The sequence below is a fragment of the Sus scrofa genome, chromosome 4 (genome assembly GCF_000003025.6).
Source record: "Sus scrofa isolate TJ Tabasco breed Duroc chromosome 4, Sscrofa11.1, whole genome shotgun sequence".
NCBI lineage: Eukaryota > Metazoa > Chordata > Mammalia > Artiodactyla > Suidae > Sus > Sus scrofa.
Window position 1 is genome coordinate 115,802,809 of NC_010446.5, and position 22,837 is coordinate 115,825,645.

The following is a 22,837-nucleotide window of genomic DNA, read 5'->3' on the forward strand; positions in this document are numbered from 1 at the left end:
TCTTTAGACCTCTACTAAATATATTTTAGAGGATTATCAGAAGACTATCAAATTATTTGGTTGTTATAATAAAGATAAATTCATATTTTAGTAAAAAACTTGACATTGTTTAATCCATAAACTGAACTATAATATGCATATTGATGCAGCACTCACAATTTTTAGGAAGCTTGCAAATGCCTGTTTTGTGTGTGTGGTAGGAACTTGGATTAATGATCTGGTTGTTAACTAACTGATGAGAATTATAGCAACCAGCTTACATTGTTCTGTTTCCTCACTTGAGAAATAAAAATACTAAGGTCCAGGGAGTTCCCATTGTGGCTCAGCTGAAACAAATCTGACTAGCATCCATGAGGATGCAGGTTCTATCCCTGGCCTCGCTCAGTGGGTTAAGGATCTGGCGTTGCCGTGACCTGTGGTGTAGGTCGCAGAGACGGTTCGGATCCCACATTGCTGTGGCTGTGGTTGGAGGCTGGCAGCTGTAGCTCTGATTCAATGCCTAGCCTGGAAAATTCCATATACTATAGGTGTGGTCCTAAAAGGTCAAAAAAAAAAAAAAAATGAGGTCCATAATAGAAAAAGATCCTTCTTTTTCTCAAAGTTGTCCACTGCCTTTCAAGCAATGTAATGAGTTAAGGGCTAGTTTAAAACGGTATGGTGGTCACCAGCGGCAGTTTTACAAGAGTGTAAAGCATTGTTTCTGTGTTTTGATACTCATTTGATCCCTTCTTTATAGGGTGAACCTGGAGAAGCAGGAAATCCAGGGCCCCTGGGGAAGCAGGCACAGGTGTAAGTACTGCCTTGTTGTCAATGCACCGTGTTATGGCTCAGGTTATTTCTTTCAGAGTATTTTAAACATGTAACTTAATTCCTAACTGTGATTTGGTTGTTTGCTTTCCTTTCCAACCCATTAAAAATCATCACAAATGCAGTACCTTTTTGTGTAATAATTTTATCTATCTCCTGCATATTCTTATTCATGCAGAGATTGAAAAAAAATCAAGTTGGAATATTCAAATTATAAGGTCTTTATTGTATGTATTTTTTTTTCACAGTGGACTGTCCACAAAAGAAACCAATAAACCTGCTACCTCAAATAAACATTTATGAATTGTATGAGGATTATATTAGTCTAACTTCAGTGGGTTTAGACAGACTGATTTTGACTCCCAGGAAAGATGTTACATATCAGGAGACATTTTGGTTGTTACACTTGGAGAAATGGTATCTGCTGGCATCTAAGAAGTGGAGATCTGGGTGTGTTAAGCATCTTGCAATGCACAAGACAGTCTCCTATAGCGGAGAAGTGTGTGACCTAACATGCCAAGGTTAAGAAACTCTGGCTTAAAGCTTGTAAGATAATCCTTCCTTTGCTTACATTGTGCAGGGTCCCAAAGGAGAAAGAGGAGAGAAAGGAGAAGCTGGTCCACCTGGCGCTGCTGGACCTCCAGGTGCTAAGGGACCACCTGGTGACGACGGCCCTAAGGGTAACCCGGTAAGTGACCTCAGTCCTCTATAAAGTGGCGTCTATGTCCAGGCCACTTTGGAGCTTTTCTTAGACCAGAAATCGTGAGCCATTACCCCATAGCTGGTGAAGCTGACTTTTCATCGTTTGATATGTTGATAAGCATTCTCCATTCATTTAATTTTTAAAAATTTTCCTAGCAGGAGAAAGGAGATATTCTCTTATGGTTTTACCATGAGCTTATTGCTTAGACTTCAGGATATCATGACTTTATAAAAATATTTTTCACTTATTTTCCTTTTCCTTTAAAAATATTGTTTTAGGGTCCTGTTGGGTTTCCTGGAGATCCTGGTCCTCCTGGGGAACCTGGCCCTGCAGTAAGTATCGTGGGAAACAAAGGAATTATTTTGGTAGGGAGGTTCCTAGGATCTCTATTGTTGATAATGAAAGAAAATTCTAATTACTTAAGCGGATCCCCAAAATGAGAAGAAAAGGAAAATATAAATTTAGTCACAACTACCACTATAAAACTCCATGCATCTGGAAACTATTAAACTGTGTTGCATTATTATTCTCTCTTCATTGGGTTAGTTTTCCAGACCTTGTTGGGTTGTACATGCTAATCATTCAAGTAACAGTATACAATTTTTTTAAATTATAGGACTTTTGCTCTTACCTATCTCTTCTAAAATGCAAATCCTCTCTCAAATGGCACCAAAAAAAAAAAAAACACACAAAAACAAACAAACAAACAAAAATAACAAAACTGCACCATATTTGTTCATGGTGAAAGGATACACTGTACTTGTATACTAATTACACCCTTTCTTTCCCGTATATTAAGAACAATCTATATTTTAAGCTTGTTGTGGTAACAATTTCATAGATTTTATAGAAAGACTGGGATACTATAATCCTTAAAAACTGAAAGAATATAGTAATACTTTTTTTATTTGTCTCGCTGGTAATAATGTATCTCAAGGACTAAGACCGTACATTGTATCTTTTTTTTTTTTTTTTTCTGGTAAAAGTAAATCAGTAATGAGAAATTCCTGGGTTCATTTTCTGTTGTCCATCATAGGGTCAAGATGGTGTTGGTGGTGACAAGGGTGAGGATGGAGATCCTGGTCAACCAGTAAGTAAGCTCACTTTTTAAATTTAATCTGTGCATCGTCGCAAGACACTTTAAAAGAAATAATCAGAAATAGTCAGACTTTCAAAAGTATAGCTATACATGTACACATTTTTTTCTGGATGAATTATCTGTTATATTTGAATTCCAGTTTAAAGCCAATCTTACATGAATGTTTCCTACTTTATGTGATTTAAGAAATATTAGCAGGAAGTTCCCGTCATGGTGTGGCAGAAACTAATCTGACTGGGAACCATGAGTTTGTAGGTTCAATCCCTGGCATCGCTCAGTGGGTTAAGGATCCAACATTGCCCTGAGCTGTAGTGTAGGTCAAAGACGCGGCTCAGATCCGACGTGGCTGTGGCTGTGGCATAGGCCAGCAGCTGTAGCTCTGATTGGACCCCTAGACTGGGAACCTCCATATGCTGTAGGTGCAGCCCTAAAAAAACAAAAGCAAAAAAAAAAAAAAGTAAGCAAAGTCTTTATAATAAAAACTGCACTCATATCGTGCTAATGATTTTGTCATAGTACATCAGGTACATCTAGCTCTCCATTTGTGTTACATGAAAAGTCATTTTAAAAACACAAGTAAGGCTTAGGAGTTCTACTGTGGCTCAGTGGGTTAAGAATCTGACATAGCGTCCCCCACCATGCAGGGTCCATTTTGGCCTCGCTCAGTAGCTGAAGGATCCTGCATTGCCACAAACTATAGAGTAGGTTGCAGATGTGGTTTGGATCCTGCATTGCTGTGACTGTGGTGTAGGCTGGCAACTGCAGCTCCAATTCAACCTAGACTAGGAACTTCTATGTGCCATAGGTGTAGCCCTAAAAAGAAAAAAAAAAAAAAAAACAAGTACAACTTCAATGAAGAAAACCAGGTTATCACCTGGGGTTACCATGAATTATTTCAAGTACTAACCTGAATGAACTCAGCATTACTGGGCTATTCTTTATTTTTAATTTGGGAAATATTTAGGGGGCTTTGGCCACATGTGGTTATTTAGGGAACAAGTGAAGGAAGGCACTAACTTAAGTAGGAGCCAAAGACAAACTGCACTACTAACTTAACTTTGTCCCTAGAGCCATACCTACTGGGTGTGTGCAAAGAGATACAGGCTTATTCTGTGTAGCTAAGGCTCATGCAGTCATATCTCAGCATGTCACATACCCCTGGGCTTAAAATGCTAATGTCGCACAAGAGGGAATTAGAAGTAATAGGTTTTTGGTTTCACAAATGTCTGTGATAGGAATAGAGTTATTAACCATATGATTCCATTAATTAGTTTAGCTATTGGATGCTTGTCAGATATGAAGTAGCACTTTAAAAAGTTTTAAGGAGACGGAATTCAATTCACTCTTTTCCAGCTATGAAGAAGTTTTCCAGATGAATTTACCAGCTCTAATTATAGATATGTGGAGGAAGTTTAGGTATCTGAAACAGGGCTGAGATTTTCCAGGGAAGATAGATGCAGAGAAATGAAGAAAGAAAGTTGGTTTCAGTCCAGATTTTGAACAGTGCTGGGGGCTCTAAAATAATACTCAATTGCTTAAAAGCTGTTCACATTTTATAGGGTCCTCCTGGTCCATCTGGTGAGGCTGGCCCACCAGGTCCTCCTGGAAAAAGGGTAAGTTTTAAAAATTCTTTATTTGAAACATCTACTCATTATCCATTATGCGTATACATTTATGTAATGTATGTAAGATGTAGGCAAACCATTAAATGGTGCTGAAACGTATAAGGCCTAGAGATTGACTTCTTACATTTGTCAAAATTCTTATTAAATTAGAACACACTTTAATTGACAGATTTAATCTGTCACAATGAAAATTAGTTTCCCACTTCTCTGTGTTTCGATCTCCTTCACTGTATGAAGGCTGTAGGCTCTTGTAAAACCCTCTGCTGATATCCTGAACGTCAGGTCATGGTGTACCACAGGGAGATGGGTTGTTCAAAGTCCACCACTTGTTGAAAACATTATAAAAATCTGAATGCAGTATCAACAGGGTGAGTTCGGGAATTGGCAATAATGTTAGATTGCTTTCTGATTTGGAAACAATGGCAAGATTTTAACAAAGAACTATAGTAAAATATACATAAAAAGATCTTGTTTAAAATGTTGGCTACAGTGGACACTAGGAGATTTATTGTATTGCCTTTTTGCTATTATCATACTGTTTTTATAATAAAACAATCCTGTTGACCCGCTTCTTTCTGAACTTCCACCAAAATACAGTGTTCTCTTGAACCTCCTTTAGTCTATTTTCCAGCATATCCATGAACAAAATATCTGCTAAACATCAAAGCATATTTCATAGACTCATTTCCAGGTCAGTAATCCAAAGGCACAGAGCAGTTGGGGCCATTCCTGTTTTCTGATGGTAGCTTTATTTAGGAAGATTTCCACACTACATATCCTCATATACACAGAGTGAACAGGTTTTAATTCTGTCTCTCAGGATGCAAATTTGAGTCAATATTTAAAGCGTTTCTCTTGACCAGAAATAAACTTAGTTTATACTAAATATTTTCTCTGAACACAGTTTTGTTTTCAGTGACCAAGTGCCTTTTTTTACCTCTCTCCTCCTCTTCCTCTTTCTCATTATTATTATTACTATTATTATTTTGTTTATTTGTTTCAATTTGTTAGCAGCCCCGAAGCACAATCATGGTATTTTAAAAAAAAAAAAAAGTCCCAAAAATGTATCTAAGAATAATTGGGCTGTTACTCTTAGAAAGTAATTACAAAGTGTAACATGATTCTGGAGATCTGTTTATTTTCACCTGAAGTCTGACTACCTTTAAAACTTTCCAGATGGATCAGTGTCTATTCTATTATTTCAGATCTTTCAGAAGAATAATTATATAAAATATCTTTGAAAATGGGTTGAAATCTTTCCTGAGAAAACATGAAATCATTTTTTTTCTTTCTCCCAGTTAAGTGATGGAAGACTATTCATTGTAGTGGTTAATAAGACAAGTCATACTACCTAACTTTTAATCCAGCTTTATCATTTTTTACCTGTATTATCTCAGGCAAGCTACTCATCCTGTTTCTCAGAGAGATTTTACTATAGCTAGGGTTTTTAACTCATATAGCACAATAATAATAATAATATATATTCACATATTAGTGTGTTATCCTTAGTTATGAAATAGTTATTGCATATTTATGATCATAAAAATTATCACCTTATATAGGTATAAATTATTATGTTTTTGATACAGATGGAATTTAACCTTCCTTCAAAGCATACTAACTACTAGAAAAGGAGGAACTATATAAAAATATTTTTTGAATATTTTATTAATATCTGTGGCAGCTTTTCAGCTCATTCCATTATCTAAAGCAAATCTCAACAAGTGCTATACAGTTCAGTTTTATTTTAAAATATGTCAAACAAATCATTTATTTGCAATCTTTGGTAACTTTGAGTAAGTACCACTTTCCATTTGGAATGTGTCATCTTCATATGGTGATAGAGTTATGAAATGAATTACTTTCTTTAGCTAGGCAGTGGTGGATCATGTGGCTTACTCACTTTGAAAACAACCAAGTGATTTTGAAATTTTAAAAACATGAATAAGAAAAACAATTTACTAGAGAGTATGAATAGAAACGTGCAAAAAGGGAGGAAACTTAGGTATGAGCCAGTATATCACATGCCTCTTTGGATTAGATATGATACAAATCTAAAACAAAGCTACTAAAGATATGATATAATCTATTAAGCTACCTACGAAACTGACCATTTCAGCGCGGTAGTTACTATTGACACGACCAATATGGTTACAAACCTTCAAAATATTTCCATTCACATTTACTAATTTTAAACCTTGCTAATGTAATATGACAAACTTTTTGTCTATATTATAGCAGTGAGTTTTGAAAATATTTGTGTTGAGTACTTTGGAAAGTGTAATTATCAACAATTATACTTTTAATGAGTAAAGCAAACTTCTAGAAAGACCTCCATCCAGTGTCATAGACAATTAGCACTAATATACAGAGATTTAGATCATATTCTGTTCTACAACAAAGAGGCAGCGTTGGGTAGTAGAAAGTCCATGTATTTGTGTTTCTTTCCTTTTCCACCTGAATTGGACCTCTGCATTTTCTGCTTAGATGAAGTAAGAACAGAAATCTCTTATTTTTAATCTCTTTATCTTTATAATAACAGTAAGGTTATATTTTCACAGATTAGAAATGATTATAATAATAATAAATAATACATAGTATGTAGTATAATGTATAAAATACTAATAGTATATTAATAAGAATATTGTATACACTCAACAAATTTTAATTATTTGTTGCTTTAACAACATGAAGAATAACCAATGATTTTTTCAATCCAAATTTAAGTTACATATTAGTAAATTGCAAATTTAATTGGTAAATTTCTTCTTTAATTTAAATAGCTAAAAATTAGAGAGTAGAAAAATCATATTATTCTTTTATGCTAGTATTTCTGGCTAGACAACCTCTCTTGATAAACTGTGAATAGAAAACTTGGAAATATTTGAGCAAAAATTATTGGAGAATAAATTTAGGACCATTGGTTATACATTCTGGTTAGATAGGTGTGATCTAGGATGGAACAGATCAATGTATCAACTATATTACAATGAAAGGTTTCTGTTTATCTAAAATACTGAAAGGACATTGACTAGAAAAGCTCCAATCAGGAGAAAACACCTTTAACATATATAAAACTGCCAGAGAAAAATTTTCCAGAGTATCTAAGTATATCCTACAAATTAAGAATAATATCAAACAACTCAGCACAGACATGGAAAGAAACGTATTTGACACAAACGTCCCACAAACAAATGAAAAGATACATAGAAGTTTGTGAAATTGTACTAAAAAATGAAATGGAGATACCACTCACACCTATCAATTGACAAAAAATTTTTCTGACAACCAAATGTTTGAAATGACGTTTTCAAAAAATAAGAATAATGAGTATTATTACACACAGCTGTTGAGTTAATTGGCACAACCACTTTAGGAAAATTGTTCATTTTACCTAGTAGAATTTTACAATGAACTTTTCCTACTTTCTTGTAATTCCATTCCTAGGTAAATGCCCTGGATAAAATCTTATACATCTTTACCAAGAGATATAGGTATAAATATGTGTATTGAGATATATTCATAAACTGAAATATTATATGGCAATGAAAATTAATGTATTGCAGATGTGTGACTTCATAAGATGAATCTCAAACACCTGATGTTAAGAAGAAACTATGTATAGTGTTGAGCTGGAGAAAATATATAATTTTGTTTATATGATAGGCAAAAAATTTGAAAGCATTGTTTAGTATTCAAACATAAGTGGCAAAGTGATTTAAAAAATGAAGGCAGTGATTAATTAAATTTAGAGTGGTAGTCATTTCTCTGGGGAAAATAAAATTGCAATAGTTGCAAATGATATGTAGGAAGTTATACATTTGTATTTTGAGAGACTAAGATATTAAAGTCCTTAACTGATTCATTCCCTGTATCATCTTTTTCTTTAGTATAACTCAAAATTCTTTAGTGGAGTTCCCCTTTTTGAATTTCGATAAATTATTTTAAAATTATCTCATCAAAAATTTTAGAGAGTTCTAGCCTCCCATTTTTAAAAAGACATTTTTTTACAAATATGATAAGCTATTTTTATTCCACTCTAGTCAGTTTGTAAACAAAATTAGAATACTTTCTGTCCATGAATTATTAATGATTTGAGAATGGTGATGACTACTATGCATTGCTTACAAAGCTCTTTACATCCATTTTGATTTAGAAGAAAAATCAACCTTAGGTCAGCCCAATTGAGTAATATGATGCAGATTATCCTCTTTTAAAATGTGGCATCATTAAATCTAACCTAAGCGATATGTAATACAATGTGTTAAATTGTGTTCTGTATTAGGATTGGATAGATTGGCAGGTTTAATTGGCTTGCTTTGTTTTACACAATAATCTTTTTCCTTTGTCAGAGTAAAATACAGCTTAACAGTATAAAAGATTACTCTAGTTTCAACAGTCCTTATTATTAAAACTATAATTTACTCTGATTTAACACTAGAATTAATGCTTGCATTCTTCTGAAATGCAACCAGCCAAACCAGTTAATTTAGTCAAGAGCTCTACCTTAACCTAAAATAAAATATTTGGTGGCTTAGCTGGAAAGATAGAAATACAGCTTATTTACTTAGGTCTTTTCAGCCTATAAGCTGCCATTCCTCATAGCTTACTGTCAGCACAAAGTAGTCCCAAATGCTGTTGCATTAGAATCAGACAGACCTGAGTTCAAATCCATGTTTTGCTACCTAGAAGTATGACTTAGAACAAGTTAATTGCTTAGCATCTCAGTTTTCTCATTTATAAAGTGGACACCATAACTATTTTCCAAGATGGAGTGAAGACTAAACTATAAAATGTATATCCATTACCACAACATCTAATATCTGGATTTATCAAGAGTGCAGACAGTAGATGCTCTTCTTCGGGGATTAAATGCGGGTTTTGAATTATGACGTCATTTATAAATGAAATAAACATACTAAATAAAATATAAGGTAAGACAGAGAGATATTCTAGTAATTTCTGAGTTATATAAATTGAAATGAAAGTTTATTAGCCATAAATTTATAGTTATCTTCATAAAATTACATTTTAGAAGTACAAAAAACTGTGCTTCTGTTGAAATTGATATGTATTTGTATTATTTATTTATTGTGTATATTCATGTAAAATCATGTAACATGAACTCTAGGGGAATTTCCTATGAAAACTATTGCCAAAAATTAAGCATTAAATTCATGATGACTGCATATAAATTTAATGAAACAGCTTTGCCAAGCAACAGCGATTTACAACCAGTTTGAGAAATAATAATGTGATTAAAATATATGAAAAATAACTACTTAGGAACTTTATTTTACAACTGTAAGGTCGCTCTGTTTATGCTCTAGGTGAACACAGAGCACCTAAGCCTAAAGGGATATGGTGCAGAGTGAATTGTGAGAATTGTTGCTGACTCTGTCTTCACCACCCTTTGCATTCAGCCATCGTGTAGCAATGTCTTTGATGCAGGAATCAATGTAATACCACCCTTGCAGAAATAGCAAAAACACTCCTATACAATAATTATAATATCTGATCTACACATTTAATTCAATACAGAATTGCCTTACCATTTGTTTCCCTTTAGTTCATGTAGAAACTAGAATCTTAAGTAAGCTTTCTATATCGCTTATGGAAATTAACATTTCTCTTATTCTTTGTTTCCCTACATTGGAGACAAGACAAAAGTAGACCAATAACAATTTTACTATCACATCTCATAGCAGAAGTAGCAATGAATAGAAATGTGTTGAAAAGTATTATCATGTTTTTCTTGAGTGAATCTTACAAATAAATGATAATAAACCTTCCTAATAGAATATTGATCAGAATCTTGCAAGTGGCAGTGATACTGAGAAACAACATTCTAATGGTTATTGAATAAGTAGGGAAATAAAATTATCATTTGTAGTACATGTGCATTCTGTCATGCATTTTAATACTTGAGAATAAATGTGTATTTCCTTAAGGCACCAGAAAATTGTACAGTTTGTTTCAATAGCCATGGAATTTTAAAACTCAAGTTATCATTATGATTGTTTGAAACCAAGTTCCATGTCTTTTTTTCTGAAAAAAAAAAATCTAAAGATGACTAAAATAACTTAAACATAATAACCTGAATAATATTGTAAAATGTAAATAGTGGAGAAGGATTACGTTGTGTATTTCATATAAAGTATATTTCTCATAGCAAGGAAAATCTCAGGAAGCAGTGATTACTGGTGGAAATTAACCAGGGCCTATTTTATTGTGTCATGTTTTATGAGGCATTTTCCAATCAGAATACTCATTACTTCATGATAGTATAGCAAGTAATTCACCGTATTAAGTCGTTTTCGCTCTGTTATGCAGAAATAGGAAAAAGAAATGACTAAAACAAAAATTTGTCTGGAGTTCTCATGGTGCAGCATGTTGGATCCGTTGTTGTCACTGAAGTGATTTGACTTGGGTCACTGCTATGGCATGGGTTCAATCCTGGCCCAGAAACTTGCACATGTCACGGGCACAGCTAAAAAAAAAAAAATTGTTCATAGGCATTAATAATATTTTTCAAAGGAAACTTCCTCTTCTTTTAGAAAAAAAAAAGTCATCTGTTTTCATCCTAGTTTTTCTGTAAAAAAAAATGTGCACCATCTGGAAAAAATATAAAGAATAAATGAAAATTGGAAAAATGACATAAAAGAATAGAGTAAAACCATTTAATGTGGATTTCCACTATGATGGACCTCAGACATTCATTCAAACAGGAAAGAAATCCTTTTGGGATGACGAAACTTTCAATCGAATCACAATTTTGTGGCTGTGTGGTAGTTTGTATTTAAATTCTTTAGGTTTTTCAAACTCAGATTTTCTTTTCTCCCTTGCAATAAAAGCAATATTTTTTGTTACTTTTTAAAACAATTGATGACTTGCTTCTTGTAAAGTCAAATATTTATCAATCTTCTGTTCTGTAAAGCTAATATGTAAATGCAGTCATGAGATTAATACCCCATACCTTTTTGGGGTATTAAATAAGGAAAAACTTTCACAGAATAAGAAAAAGTTTTTTATTCAGTTGAATCTCATAATTTCCATTCCCCAAATAGTAGGCATTATGGCTGTTTTACCTTCTTTGAATAGGTTAATATTTTAAACATCACACCAAAATATTTTTAATTGAAGTATAATTGACTTATTGCATTGGTTTCACTGTACAACACAATGATTTGATATTTTATACATTACAAAATAATCACCACAATAAATCTAGTTACCATCTGCATACCAAAATATGACTCAACTCTTTAACATTAAGAAATATTTGAAGCTTATACTTCTATACAGAATTGTCTCGCATAAATAGTACGAAATTCAAAAGATACACTTGTTTTATGCCTATATTATTGTTACCTAATTGCTGCTGCCTCAAGGGACTGTACAGAATTTATACATTTCATATCTTTGGGTTGAGGCACAATGAACGCCTCATAATAAATGAAGTTAGGGTGAAGATATTGAGAAAATAATTTTAATGGTGCATTTATTGACTCAGAGATAAATGAGTCCACAGAACTTTCTGAGTTTGCTAAGGTGCTTGATACTCGTTTTAAATGTATTTAAAAGACTATATGGAAAACTAGCGTGTATCTACCATTTGAATATTAATAGAGCATCTGAAAGAAAGTCATCCTCCTGCCTCTCCTTATTTTCCTCAATTAATACCATCTCTATTACTCTCCCCAACCTGCACCCTCAATCTCAGTTCACGATTCTGAGGACAATTCACAACAAAAATTGAAGTAAACACATGGAAAACAAGGGAGTCTGGAGAAACATGAACTACAGTTGCTTAGAGATCAAGTTTCTTTTTAAAATTTCTGTCTTTATTCTGAATCTGTGCAGAAATTTTCACCACAATTAAGATTCAGATTGAATTTTAATATTTGTTAAGTAATAATAAAAATCAGCTAAATACTGGAAATTAAATACAAATTGTACAATACAATTGTAACTTTCATATGTTTTAGAGTAAATTTATTATGAATATATATATTGTGTAGCCCATTATAATGAGGCCAAAAGCACTCTTACTATATTGAGCTATCAAACCAAATGCCTTGTTTGCGCTGATGTGAAAGATTTCTATGAAATAACAAGTAAAAATAGCAAAGACTCAGTGTAATGGGTAAGAGCAAATTTTAGATACAGTAGGAATGGTAGTATATTTCTAGGTTGAAAAAATGTGTTCTTTGAAACTTTGAACATTGTGTGTTATGTAACACAAGTGATTATTTTCTAAATGCTTGTTACAAGGCTAAAAATGTCAAGTGTCATGTTTCACAGATGACTATGTAAATGTAAGAAGGAAATCTGAATGTTAAATTTCAAGAGCTGATACATTACAGGATCATATCACACAATACATTTTTAGCTGATTTTCACTTTTCCAGTTAAAACAAGTAGTTTCAAACATAGAGTTCATATTTTGTAGATACTATAAACAGTATATACGGAAAAAGTAATTTGTTGACATGGTGTCTATAAGTGTATTTTAAAAGTCAGTTCTGTTTGACCTGACTCTTGAGTTGCCACCAAGGTGAAAATACTTCAATAGAATTTATATAGGGAGTTCCCGTCGTGGCGCAGTGGTTAACGAATCCGACTAGGAACCATGAGGTTGCGGGTTCAGTCCCTGCCCTTGCTCAGTGGGTTAATGATCCGGCGTTGCCGTGAGCTATGGTGTAGGTTGCAGACGCGGCTCGGATCCCGCGTTGCTGTGGCTCTGGTGTAGGCCGGTGGCTACAGCTCCGATTCAACCCCTAGCCTGGGAACCTCCATATGCCGCGGGAGCGGCCCAAGAAATAGCAACAACAACAACAGCAAAAAAAAAAAAAAAAAAAAAAAAAAAAAAAAAAAGAATTTATATAGAATAACAATATCTAAGAATTTTGGCAATAGCGATAAAAAGAACTATTTACCTTGTTTTTATTCTCAGGTACTGTTATACACCATTTATATTTATCAGCTTATTGAATTCTTATGATGATGCTGAGAGATACCTACTATTATAATCCACATTTTGTGGAGAAATAAACTGAATCTGTCAAGGGTATGTAATTGCCAAAGAGCACAAAGCCAGTTGATGACAGAGCCAGGATTTAAAGCCAGGACGTCTGAGCCCAGGCTTTAGGCTCTTCACCAACAGGTTCCACAGCTGTATTTGATACTGCTATATCGGGAAGTGCACAAAATACTTTTACATGTGTTACATCATTTAAATTTAATAACAATTCTATAGCAAGAGAATTCTTTTTTTTAATTTTTAAAATTTTTTTTAAATTTTTTTTTAATTTTTTTTTTCCCACTGTACAGCAAGGGGATCAAGTTATCCTTACATGTGTACATTTTTTCCCCCACCCTTTGTTCTGTTGCAACATGAGTATCTAGACAAAGTCCTCAATGCTACTCAGCAGGATCTCCTTGTAAATCTATTCCAAGTTGTGTCTGATAAGCTTAAGCTCCTAATCCCTCCCACTCCCTCCCTCTCCTGTCGGGCAGCCACAAGTCTATTTTCCAAGTCCATGATTTTCTTTTCTGAGGAGATGTTCATTTGTGCTGGATATTAGATTCCAGTTATAAGTGATATCATATGGTATTTGTCTTTGTCTTTCTGGCTCATTTCACTCAGTATGAAGTCTCTAGTTCCATCCATGTTGCTGCAAATGGCATGATGTCATTCTTTTTTATGGCTGAGTAGTATTCCATTGTGTATATATACCACATCTTCCAAAGCCAATCATCTGTTGATGGACATTTGGGTTGTTTCCATGTCCTGGCTATTGTGAATAGTGCTGCAATGAACATGCGGGTGCACGTGTCTCTTTTAAGTAGAGTTTTGTCCAGATAGATGCCCAAGAGTGGGATTGTGGGGTCATATGGAATTTCTATGTATAGATTTCTAAGGTATCTCCAAACTGTTCTCCATAGTGGCTGTACCAGTTTACATTCCCACCAACAGTGCAGGAGGGGTTCCCTTTTCTCCACAACCCTTCCAGCACTTTTTAATTTGTGGACTTATTAATGATGGCCATTCTGACTGGTGTGAGGTGGTATCTCATGGTAGTTTTGATTTGCATTTCTCTTATAATCAGCGATGTTGAGCATTTTTTCATGTGTTTGTTGGCCATCTGTATATCTTCTTTGGAGAAATGTCTATTTAGGTCTTTGGCCCATTTTTCCATTGGTTGATTGGCTTTTTTGCTGTTGAGTTGTATAAGTTGCTTATATATTCTAGAGATTAAGCCTTGTCCATTGCATCATTTGAAACTATTTTATCCCATTCTGTAAGTTGTCTTTTTGTTTTCTTTTGGATTTCCTTTGCTGTGCAAAAGCTTTTCAGTTTGATGAGGTCCCATGGGTTTATTTTTGCTCTAATTTCTATTGCTTTGGGAGACTGACCTGAGAAAATATTCATGATGTTGATGTCAGAGAGTGTTTTGCCTATGTTTTCTTCTAGGAGTTTGATGGTGTCCTGTCGTATATTTAAGTCTTTCATCCATTTGGAGTTTATTTTTGTGCATGGTGTGAGGGTGTGTTCTAATTTCATTGCTTTGCATGCAGCTGTCCAGGTTTCCCAGCAATGCTTGCTGAACAGACTTTCTTTTTCCCATTTTATATTCTTGCCTCCTTTGTCAAAGATTAATTGACCATAGGTGTCAAGGTTTATTTCTGGGTTCTCTATTCTGTTCCATTGATCTGTCTGTCTGTTTTGATACCAGTACCACACTGTTTTGATGACTGTGGCTTTGTAGTATTTCTTGAAGTCTGGGAGAGTTATGCCTCCTGCTTGGTTTTTGTTTCTCAGGATTGCTTTGGAGATTCTGGGTCTTTTGTGGTTCCATATAAATGTTTGGATTGTTTGTTCTAGTTCTGTGAAAACTGTCCTGGGTAATTTGATAGGGATTGCATTGACTCTGTAGATTGCTTTAGGTAGTATGGCCATTTTTACAATATTGATTTTTCCAATCCATGAACATGGAATATCTTTCCATTTCTTTACATCTTCTTTGATTTCTTTGATTAAAGTTTTATAGTTCTCAGCATATAAGTCCTTTACCTCTTTGGTCAGGTGTATTCCGAGGTATTTGATCTTGTGAGGTGCAATTTTAAAAGGTGGTGTATTTTTGTATTCCTTTTCTAATATTTCATTGCTGGTATACTGAAATGTGACTGACTTCTGAATGTTAATCTTATATCCTGCTACTTTGCTGAATTTATTAATCAGTTCAAGTAGTTTTTGGGTTGAATCCTTAGGGTTTTCTATGTATAGTATCATGTCATCTCACCAAAGTGGGTATAGAGGGAACATTCCTGAACATAATATAATCAAAGCTATTTATGATAAACCCACAGCAAATTTAATACTCAATGGGAAAAAACTGAAAGCCTTCTCACTCAAATCTGGAACAAGACAGGAATGCCCACTCTCAGCACTGCTATTCAACATAGTTTTGGAACTCCTAGCCACAGCAATTAGACAAACAAAAGAAATAAAAGGTATCCATATAGGAAGAGAAGAGATAAAACTGTCACTGTATGCAGAGAATTCTTATTAACAACATTTTATGGATGAAAGAACAGAAGTTCAAAAATACTAATAATTTGTTAAAAGTCACACAGCTAATAAAAAAAGGACTAAAGAGAATTAGGTAAACAGGTACTCACAAAGATAGAAAAACGTATATATATAAGAAGCAGCATTATGAAATCTTTAAATATATATAATAGCATTTCTCCATAGCAATCCATGCAACTATACAAAAGTTATGCAAATACCAGAATATCTTCTTAAGCTTTTGGATGACATATGGAGTGTGAAGATATTTTTTCTGCTTTTCCTATAATACTAAGTTTGAAAAAGTCATACCATTTTTTTTGCCACTTAATTATGTGAATTACATAGTTCCAGAGAATAGAAATATCTAATAAGATTATAAACTTTGTACTGTTCTAGTTTGAATATGATCTTATGGGTACGTATAACATTTGGATCATCTAAGATACGTGTTTAAAGGAGCCAGTCTTAAAACACATATAATGATGGATGTGAAATAGTAAATCTTCAATTAATTCCTAATTATACAAGGTAGTAAATGATATCTGAGTATTTAAAACGCTAAGGGTGACTGAGTCATTAGCATTTCTTTAAAAATTTTTATCTTTACTGTTCTCTTACATTGATATGATGTGATTTTCTGTATTCTACTCAGTCTGTGCTTTGTATAATTCTAACTAAAATTTATATGTAGAAAGGGTTTTGAATTTTGTCAATGCTTTAAACTAAATAGCAGTAGAAAGCCACAACTTACTAGACTCTGTTACAAATTAAACTGGAGTTTTTGGAAGTAAGTCCTCAGTTACATTACTTTCATATGTGATATATATTTTAAATGCAATTTTATGTTTCTAGGGTCCTCCTGGAGCTGCAGGGGCAGAGGGAAGGCAAGGTGAAAAAGGTGCTAAGGTAAAATATTTTATAGATATTATGTTTGGAAATCTGATGTGTACATTGAACAACATCTATTTCAGTACTTTTAATAAAATAATAAAATGTCTTTCTTCATCATTAATGTGTTCACATATTTTATTTTCTAATAGGGAGAAGCAGGTGCTGAAGGTCCTCCAGGAAAAACTGGCCCAGTTGGTCCTCAGGGACCTGCCGGAAAGCCTGGTCCAGAGGGTCTTCGGGGCATCCCTGGCCCTGTGGTGAGCATTTGTGCTGCAAGATGTCATTTTGAAAATAACTTCTCATTTCTTAAAAAAATTGTGAATGAAAATATTTATGTCGGCATTATCTTACAACTTATCATCTGGATGTTTTATGAGAATGCAGGAATATTATGTGATTAAAGTCAGAGACTTAAAATATTTGAGTATGGCATTTATTAATAAAAATAAAATTCTAACTTATAAAGGTCGCATAGAAATCTAAACCCTGAGATCTCGAAGATGTAAGCCTTTTTGCGCACATCCATCCACCCATGTATGTGAGTGGGCATTTCTTTTTACAAAGAAAGTAAAAGACTCAAAAATTGCTTACAGTATTTGTAGATGTTCTCCATGTGATGGCATTCATAGGTGATGTTTGCTTTCTTTCTTTTTTGTATTGCCGAAATTAAACTAAAGAAACAATTATATCTGCATTTGTTAATTTTAAAACATTTTAAATTTATTTTTCCACAGGGAGAACAAGGTCTCCCTGGAGCTGCAGGCCAAGATGGGCCACCTGGTCCTATGGTGAGTAGCACCTCTTGTGTTATTTGGAATTCCAGAAATGAAACTGTTTATAAGCTAGAATTCTTGAAATTTTGTCTTATAAATAAGTTTATATTTTGTACAATATTCAAGGAAGTGCATTACTCAGCTCTGAAAAGAGGAAAGTAATCCTAACTGATAAGTTATTTGGGAAATATGCCCTTGCTCAGCAGATTCTTTCCTTTCTTATGTCCATTGCATGAAAAAAAAAATTTCCACTCTGAGTAAAATGCCACTAATGGCCCAGCCAGTTCTTTTCCAAATGTGGACAGTTCCTCCTAATGCATGCAATTACACTTAGTTTCCTGGCACTTCATTTAAAAGAATAGCACTGGCTCAGGCATACGGTGATTCTTTCACGAAATAAATTGTTCTTTTCATGAGTCATACGGGCTGAAAGATAAAACATTAACCCCCATGAGTGGAGAGAGGTATAATTATTATAACGCTGAAGTTTGGATACTCTCATAAACTTTATATGCAAACAACACACTTGAGGAATGCAATAAAGCATTTAGTTGACCAGCATATGGTTCATAGACAGAGCTTATTGTCAGAGCCAAGGCTATCCTTGTAGAAATTTGGGCAGAAAGTGAGAATCCAAGTCTTGCTTACTAGGAGACATTCTATTTCATCTTAGAAATATTTGAACTTTATGTTCTAAAAACAATGATATATAAAGAGATTAATTAAAACAGCAAGCAATACATATAGCACTCTGCAAGTGTAATGTAATTGATTTAAATAGTCAGATTCCTATGTATAGAAATTTAAATTTTAAAGAACTACCTCTTCTATCAGTTACCGCAGATAAATGTACTGCTCAGAAAGCCATCAAAATGGGGATTAGCAATCTTAATTATTCAGGAGAATTTGCCCATTCCTTCTAGTAAAAGTATCACAAAAATTTCCTCTGACATTTCACATATTTCATAAGTGTTATTATTTAACTTTCACTGAAAAGTCAAAGATTTTTAATAACTGGATAAAAGTTGTCACATTTTGAGGAGGTTGTCAAATCTGCACATGGCATCATTGGCATAGGAGCAGGGTCTTGGCTAAAGCAGATCTTACTTCCCCAAGTCTGCACCACCGTTTAGGGAATATTCTTCTTAGATTTGCTAAATTCCTAACTACAGAGAGTCAGATCCTAGGGAAAAAAAAATACTTTGTCGTAATATCACCTTAAAATTTGCCAAAGATTTTTTTCTTGTTATTTCAGGTTTTCCAGTAAGTATTCTGACCTTTCTCCAGATGAAATAAAAACATCATGCTGGAGATTTCCTTCAGCTAATATTAAAAATAAAAGCATAAGACATACCACCCGATTCTGGCTTGCAAAAGTTTATGCTTCTGAATCTGAAATAAATGTGGGTTTACAGAGGAAGGCGCTAACAAGTCATACCCTTTTTGGCAGTGAAATGAAAAACATCAGAACTGAGTAGCATGGCTGCCATTGTTTTTTCTGGCTGCTGGTTTTATTAGAGGGTACTTAGAATGTGCATATACTGGAGCTTTTTCATAACATCAAATAGTTTGACTGTGATATCTAATTTTAATGAAAATGCTACTTGGTCTTCATGAGATAAGGGTGGCCAGAAAAATCACCTTCAGGAAGCCTTTTATAAGCAATTTAATGAGCTTTTCAATTCAGCTAAGACGTATGTGTTTTAGTAGGCAATTTTGGATTAGAGTGAGAAGTAGCATATCATGATTACAGGACAAGATCATTGACTATCTACCCAAGAGCCCTGGTTTCGAAAATGAGCAGTACTACTTGATTGCTGGATAATTTTTAGAAAAGTTATTCATCTCTTTAAGCTTTAGGTTCCTCATCTGCAAAATGAGATATTATGAAGTTAAGATGAATTAAATGGGAATATTGACCCATGGGGTTCTTATGTTAATTAAATGAGTTATTTGAATAAAACTTAGACCATTTGTTATATAAGCAACAATTTAACAACTTTATTTATATTAACCCTTAGCCTGGATTGGGCTAGAGTGAAACAAACATCTCTTAAAATGATTTTTGGTGTCTGGCCACTGTATATAATCAGCTCTACTAGAGTTTAGATATAGTACAATACTTTTTACTTTAAAATTTAGATGTTTTTAATAGTAACTACTAAACATCTATATAAGCAGGAATTTTATATACAGATGTATCGACTTATAATATGGAACTGAGAATAGATAAATAGTACATGTGAAAGCTAAAAGAAAGTGAAGGACAATGATAAGGTTGTATAAAGATTTCTATTTGAGGATTTCTTTAAGTTGAACTTTTTTTTTTTTAGTAAATAGTCAACAAAAATCAAATGGTATTGAATTGACTATTTTAAAGAGAACAGATGCATTGTTCTGCATTCTTTCCTCTGCTGCAGAGTCAAAATTAGCATGACAGTAATTTTAAACTAATTTTTATTTTATTTTTTGAAAGCATGATTAGCATCTATTTTAATCTTAAGCATTTATTTCTTTTTTGTTTCATAATCTTTCATTTTTAAGAAGCTGTTTTTTTCAATGTAGCTGAAATGTTGGTTAGTATTTATTTTGGAGACATTTATTATTATTATACATTAATTCTTTTCACATACTGGTAAATAAAATATGACAATATTTTTTTTTAAACCATAAGTATGTGAATAAATGGTAGGATGGGTTACTACATTATATTCTGGTTTTTTAAATGTTGCATTTAACTTATCTCTAAACAGATTTGAGATATGTAACATTCTGTAATGATTTACCTTTCACCAAATTAAAGACTATTTCACAATACTGCATTTTAAATGAGATGTAAGGTCTGCAGTTGCTTTAAACTTCAGTGAACTAGAATTTTGAGATGCATATCAAAGCAAATATTCTTACAGCATAATCCTACAGGGGAAAATATTTGATTGTGTATTCTAGACACTTAAGATGTATCATCCCTGTTTTCCTTTTTCACTTTATTACTTATGAATTATGTATATCTCTAGGTTTTTCCATTTACGATATCCTAAAGAGGAAACAGAAAATATGTATAGCTGAAATAACATTTTTATATACAGAGTTGATATTTTTGATATGTCCCAGGTTCAGAGGGTTATTTAGAACTGCTATCAACATCATAACTTTAACAATTTCTACTTCCAGCTGATGAAAATAAGAAGCTGATTTTACTTGGAAAATTCCTTCTTAGATATAGGTCACAATTGCATAAGAGATTATTAGTTTAGAGGAATTAACACTCATTTCCTCTCACTCCTTCATATATAGTACTTATATAAATGATTTAAAAGGCATCATAAACACAAATCATGTTTAGTATGTTGCTCACCAAGCCTGAGCAATTTGAATCCCCGATGTTTTCTTCTTTTTCTTCTATTCTGGCTTTTACTATTAGAATGTGATGAGAAAGCTGATTGATAACTGTCTGTAGAATACACAAAACAAATAATAATTAACATTACATTATAATTTACTATATGGAGTGCTTTTTTTCCCTTTTTTTATCACAATTCTTCAAACCACTATTACTAGAATACTTTTAGAAATAAAGCTCTGAGATAAGAAGGAAGAGACCCAAGATCACCCAACTAATGAGTGGTAAGCCTGAGTCACTGAATGAAGTAGTGATTGCAATACAGATGCCCAGCAAGCCACATCCCTAGTAGTTCTCCCACTTACAGCTGAATTTTGTAGCATGTGCATGCTGGAAAGAGTTTTAATGGAAAATGAGAAGTAAAGAAAGAAAAAAAAATCTGGCCTTTTTGAAAATTTTGTATTTTCATTCTAAAGAATGTATCTACTTTTAAGTGACATATGTCAGTTTTAACCACTGTTTTTAAATAGTTTCTGCTCCTGGCCCAAGTATATAGTTCTTTCATGAAACTACATTTTTATTAGGACTATTTTTTTATGCTTTTTTACATCACCTTGTTTTAACATATAGAATGTTTGGGATCTATCCTGATGGTCACATGACCTCAATAATTTTTTTTATTATTTCTATTACTCATTTCAATTATTCCTCTAAAAATGATGAGGCATCATTATTTTCCTAACAAATAATTCAGCAGGTCTTTCTGATGAAATCAGAGTAAAGTAGATGCAAAATATACTTCCTTAATTTAAAAATTTTTAAACTAATAGACTTGAATATGTAATGTTTTATTTTAACATAAATGACATACTTTATGCTGTTCTGATTTGCACATTGATTTAATGGATTTGGCACCTAATGCCATATAGCCATGTTTCTCAAACCTTAATGAGTAACAAATCTATGAAACAGATTGCTGATTTCTTTTTTTTTCTTTTTTTTTTTTTTTTTTTTTTTTTTTGTCTTTTTAGGGCTGTACCCATGGAATATGGAAATTCCCAAGCTAGGGGTCGAATCTGAGCCACAGCTGCTGGCCTACACCACAGCTCACGGCAATGCAGGATCCTTAACCCACTGAGCAAGGCCAGGGATCAAACCCTGTCCTCCTGGATCCTAGTTGGGTTCGTTAACCACTGAGCCACAACAGGAACTCCAGATTGCTGATGTCTAATTCCAGAATTTCAGAGTCAGTCTGGATCAAGCCTACAAATTTGCTTTTCTAGTTTATTCACAAATGGTACTCATGCTGCTGGTCCGAGGATCACACTTAGAGATCATCTACTCTAATAGATACTAGCAAACAAGATGGAAGTCCAGGGTTAAAACCTAGCCTTCAAATATTCTTGAGAGTGAATGTGGTAATTTCTTTGTAGACTCCTTTTTGCCTATCAGAGATTTAACAGTGGCATGATTATTTTTGTACCAAAGAGAATCTAAATTGAATTGACCCAAATTTACATCTGAGAATGAATAATTTTCTTATTTGAGGATTATTAGGCATATTTACATTTAAAATTATACATATTGTCTATGAAAATAAGTTTAATCTCTTAATAGAATGATATAGGGAAATTGTTCACTTTTATATCAATACTTATAGAATTTCAAATCATTCATAAATAAAAAAAAATAAATACTTCTAATAGTCCAAAATATTATTGTTACACAGGACTAATTTTACTAAAATTCTTACTCTCCTCCAAAATTCAGGATTTCAGTGTGAAGAGTAGACTTGTAAAATTAAAAAATGGAAAGGGCTCATCTACTCAATTTCACAGTAGCCTCTTGAGATAGGAATTATAGTCTTGAGTTTATAGATGAGAAAATTCAAGCTCTCTTTGGTTAGCTAATTTAAATGACTAATAAGGCTGGCTTCTACCTCAAGTCTATCCTCTTCTGAACCCATACTTTTCATATCATATCATACTTCTTGGGTTAGATCCAAGGTTCTTAATACT

At 33.3% G+C, this 22,837-nt stretch overlaps 1 protein-coding gene and 1 long non-coding RNA gene across 2 annotated transcripts in view; one reads left to right on the top strand and one right to left on the bottom strand.

Annotated features, from left to right (window-relative positions):
- COL11A1 (collagen type XI alpha 1 chain) overlaps positions 1 to 22,837 on the top strand; it is a 203,299-nt gene that overhangs the window by 164,428 nt on the left and 16,034 nt on the right. Inside the window, 9 exon segments of the mRNA XM_001929372.7 lie at positions 737 to 764; positions 767 to 789; positions 1,388 to 1,495; positions 1,789 to 1,842; positions 2,547 to 2,600; positions 4,169 to 4,222; positions 16,665 to 16,718; positions 16,853 to 16,960; positions 17,438 to 17,491. Coding sequence (XP_001929407.6) covers positions 737 to 764; positions 767 to 789; positions 1,388 to 1,495; positions 1,789 to 1,842; positions 2,547 to 2,600; positions 4,169 to 4,222; positions 16,665 to 16,718; positions 16,853 to 16,960; positions 17,438 to 17,491 — 537 coding nt within the window.
- The window catches only part of LOC110260367, a 34,618-nt gene continuing 29,300 nt past the window's right edge, over positions 17,520 to 22,837 (bottom strand). The window contains exon 4 of the long non-coding RNA XR_002343558.1: positions 17,520 to 20,930. This is a non-coding gene — a long non-coding RNA (uncharacterized LOC110260367). The remainder of the gene's footprint in view (positions 20,931 to 22,837) is intronic.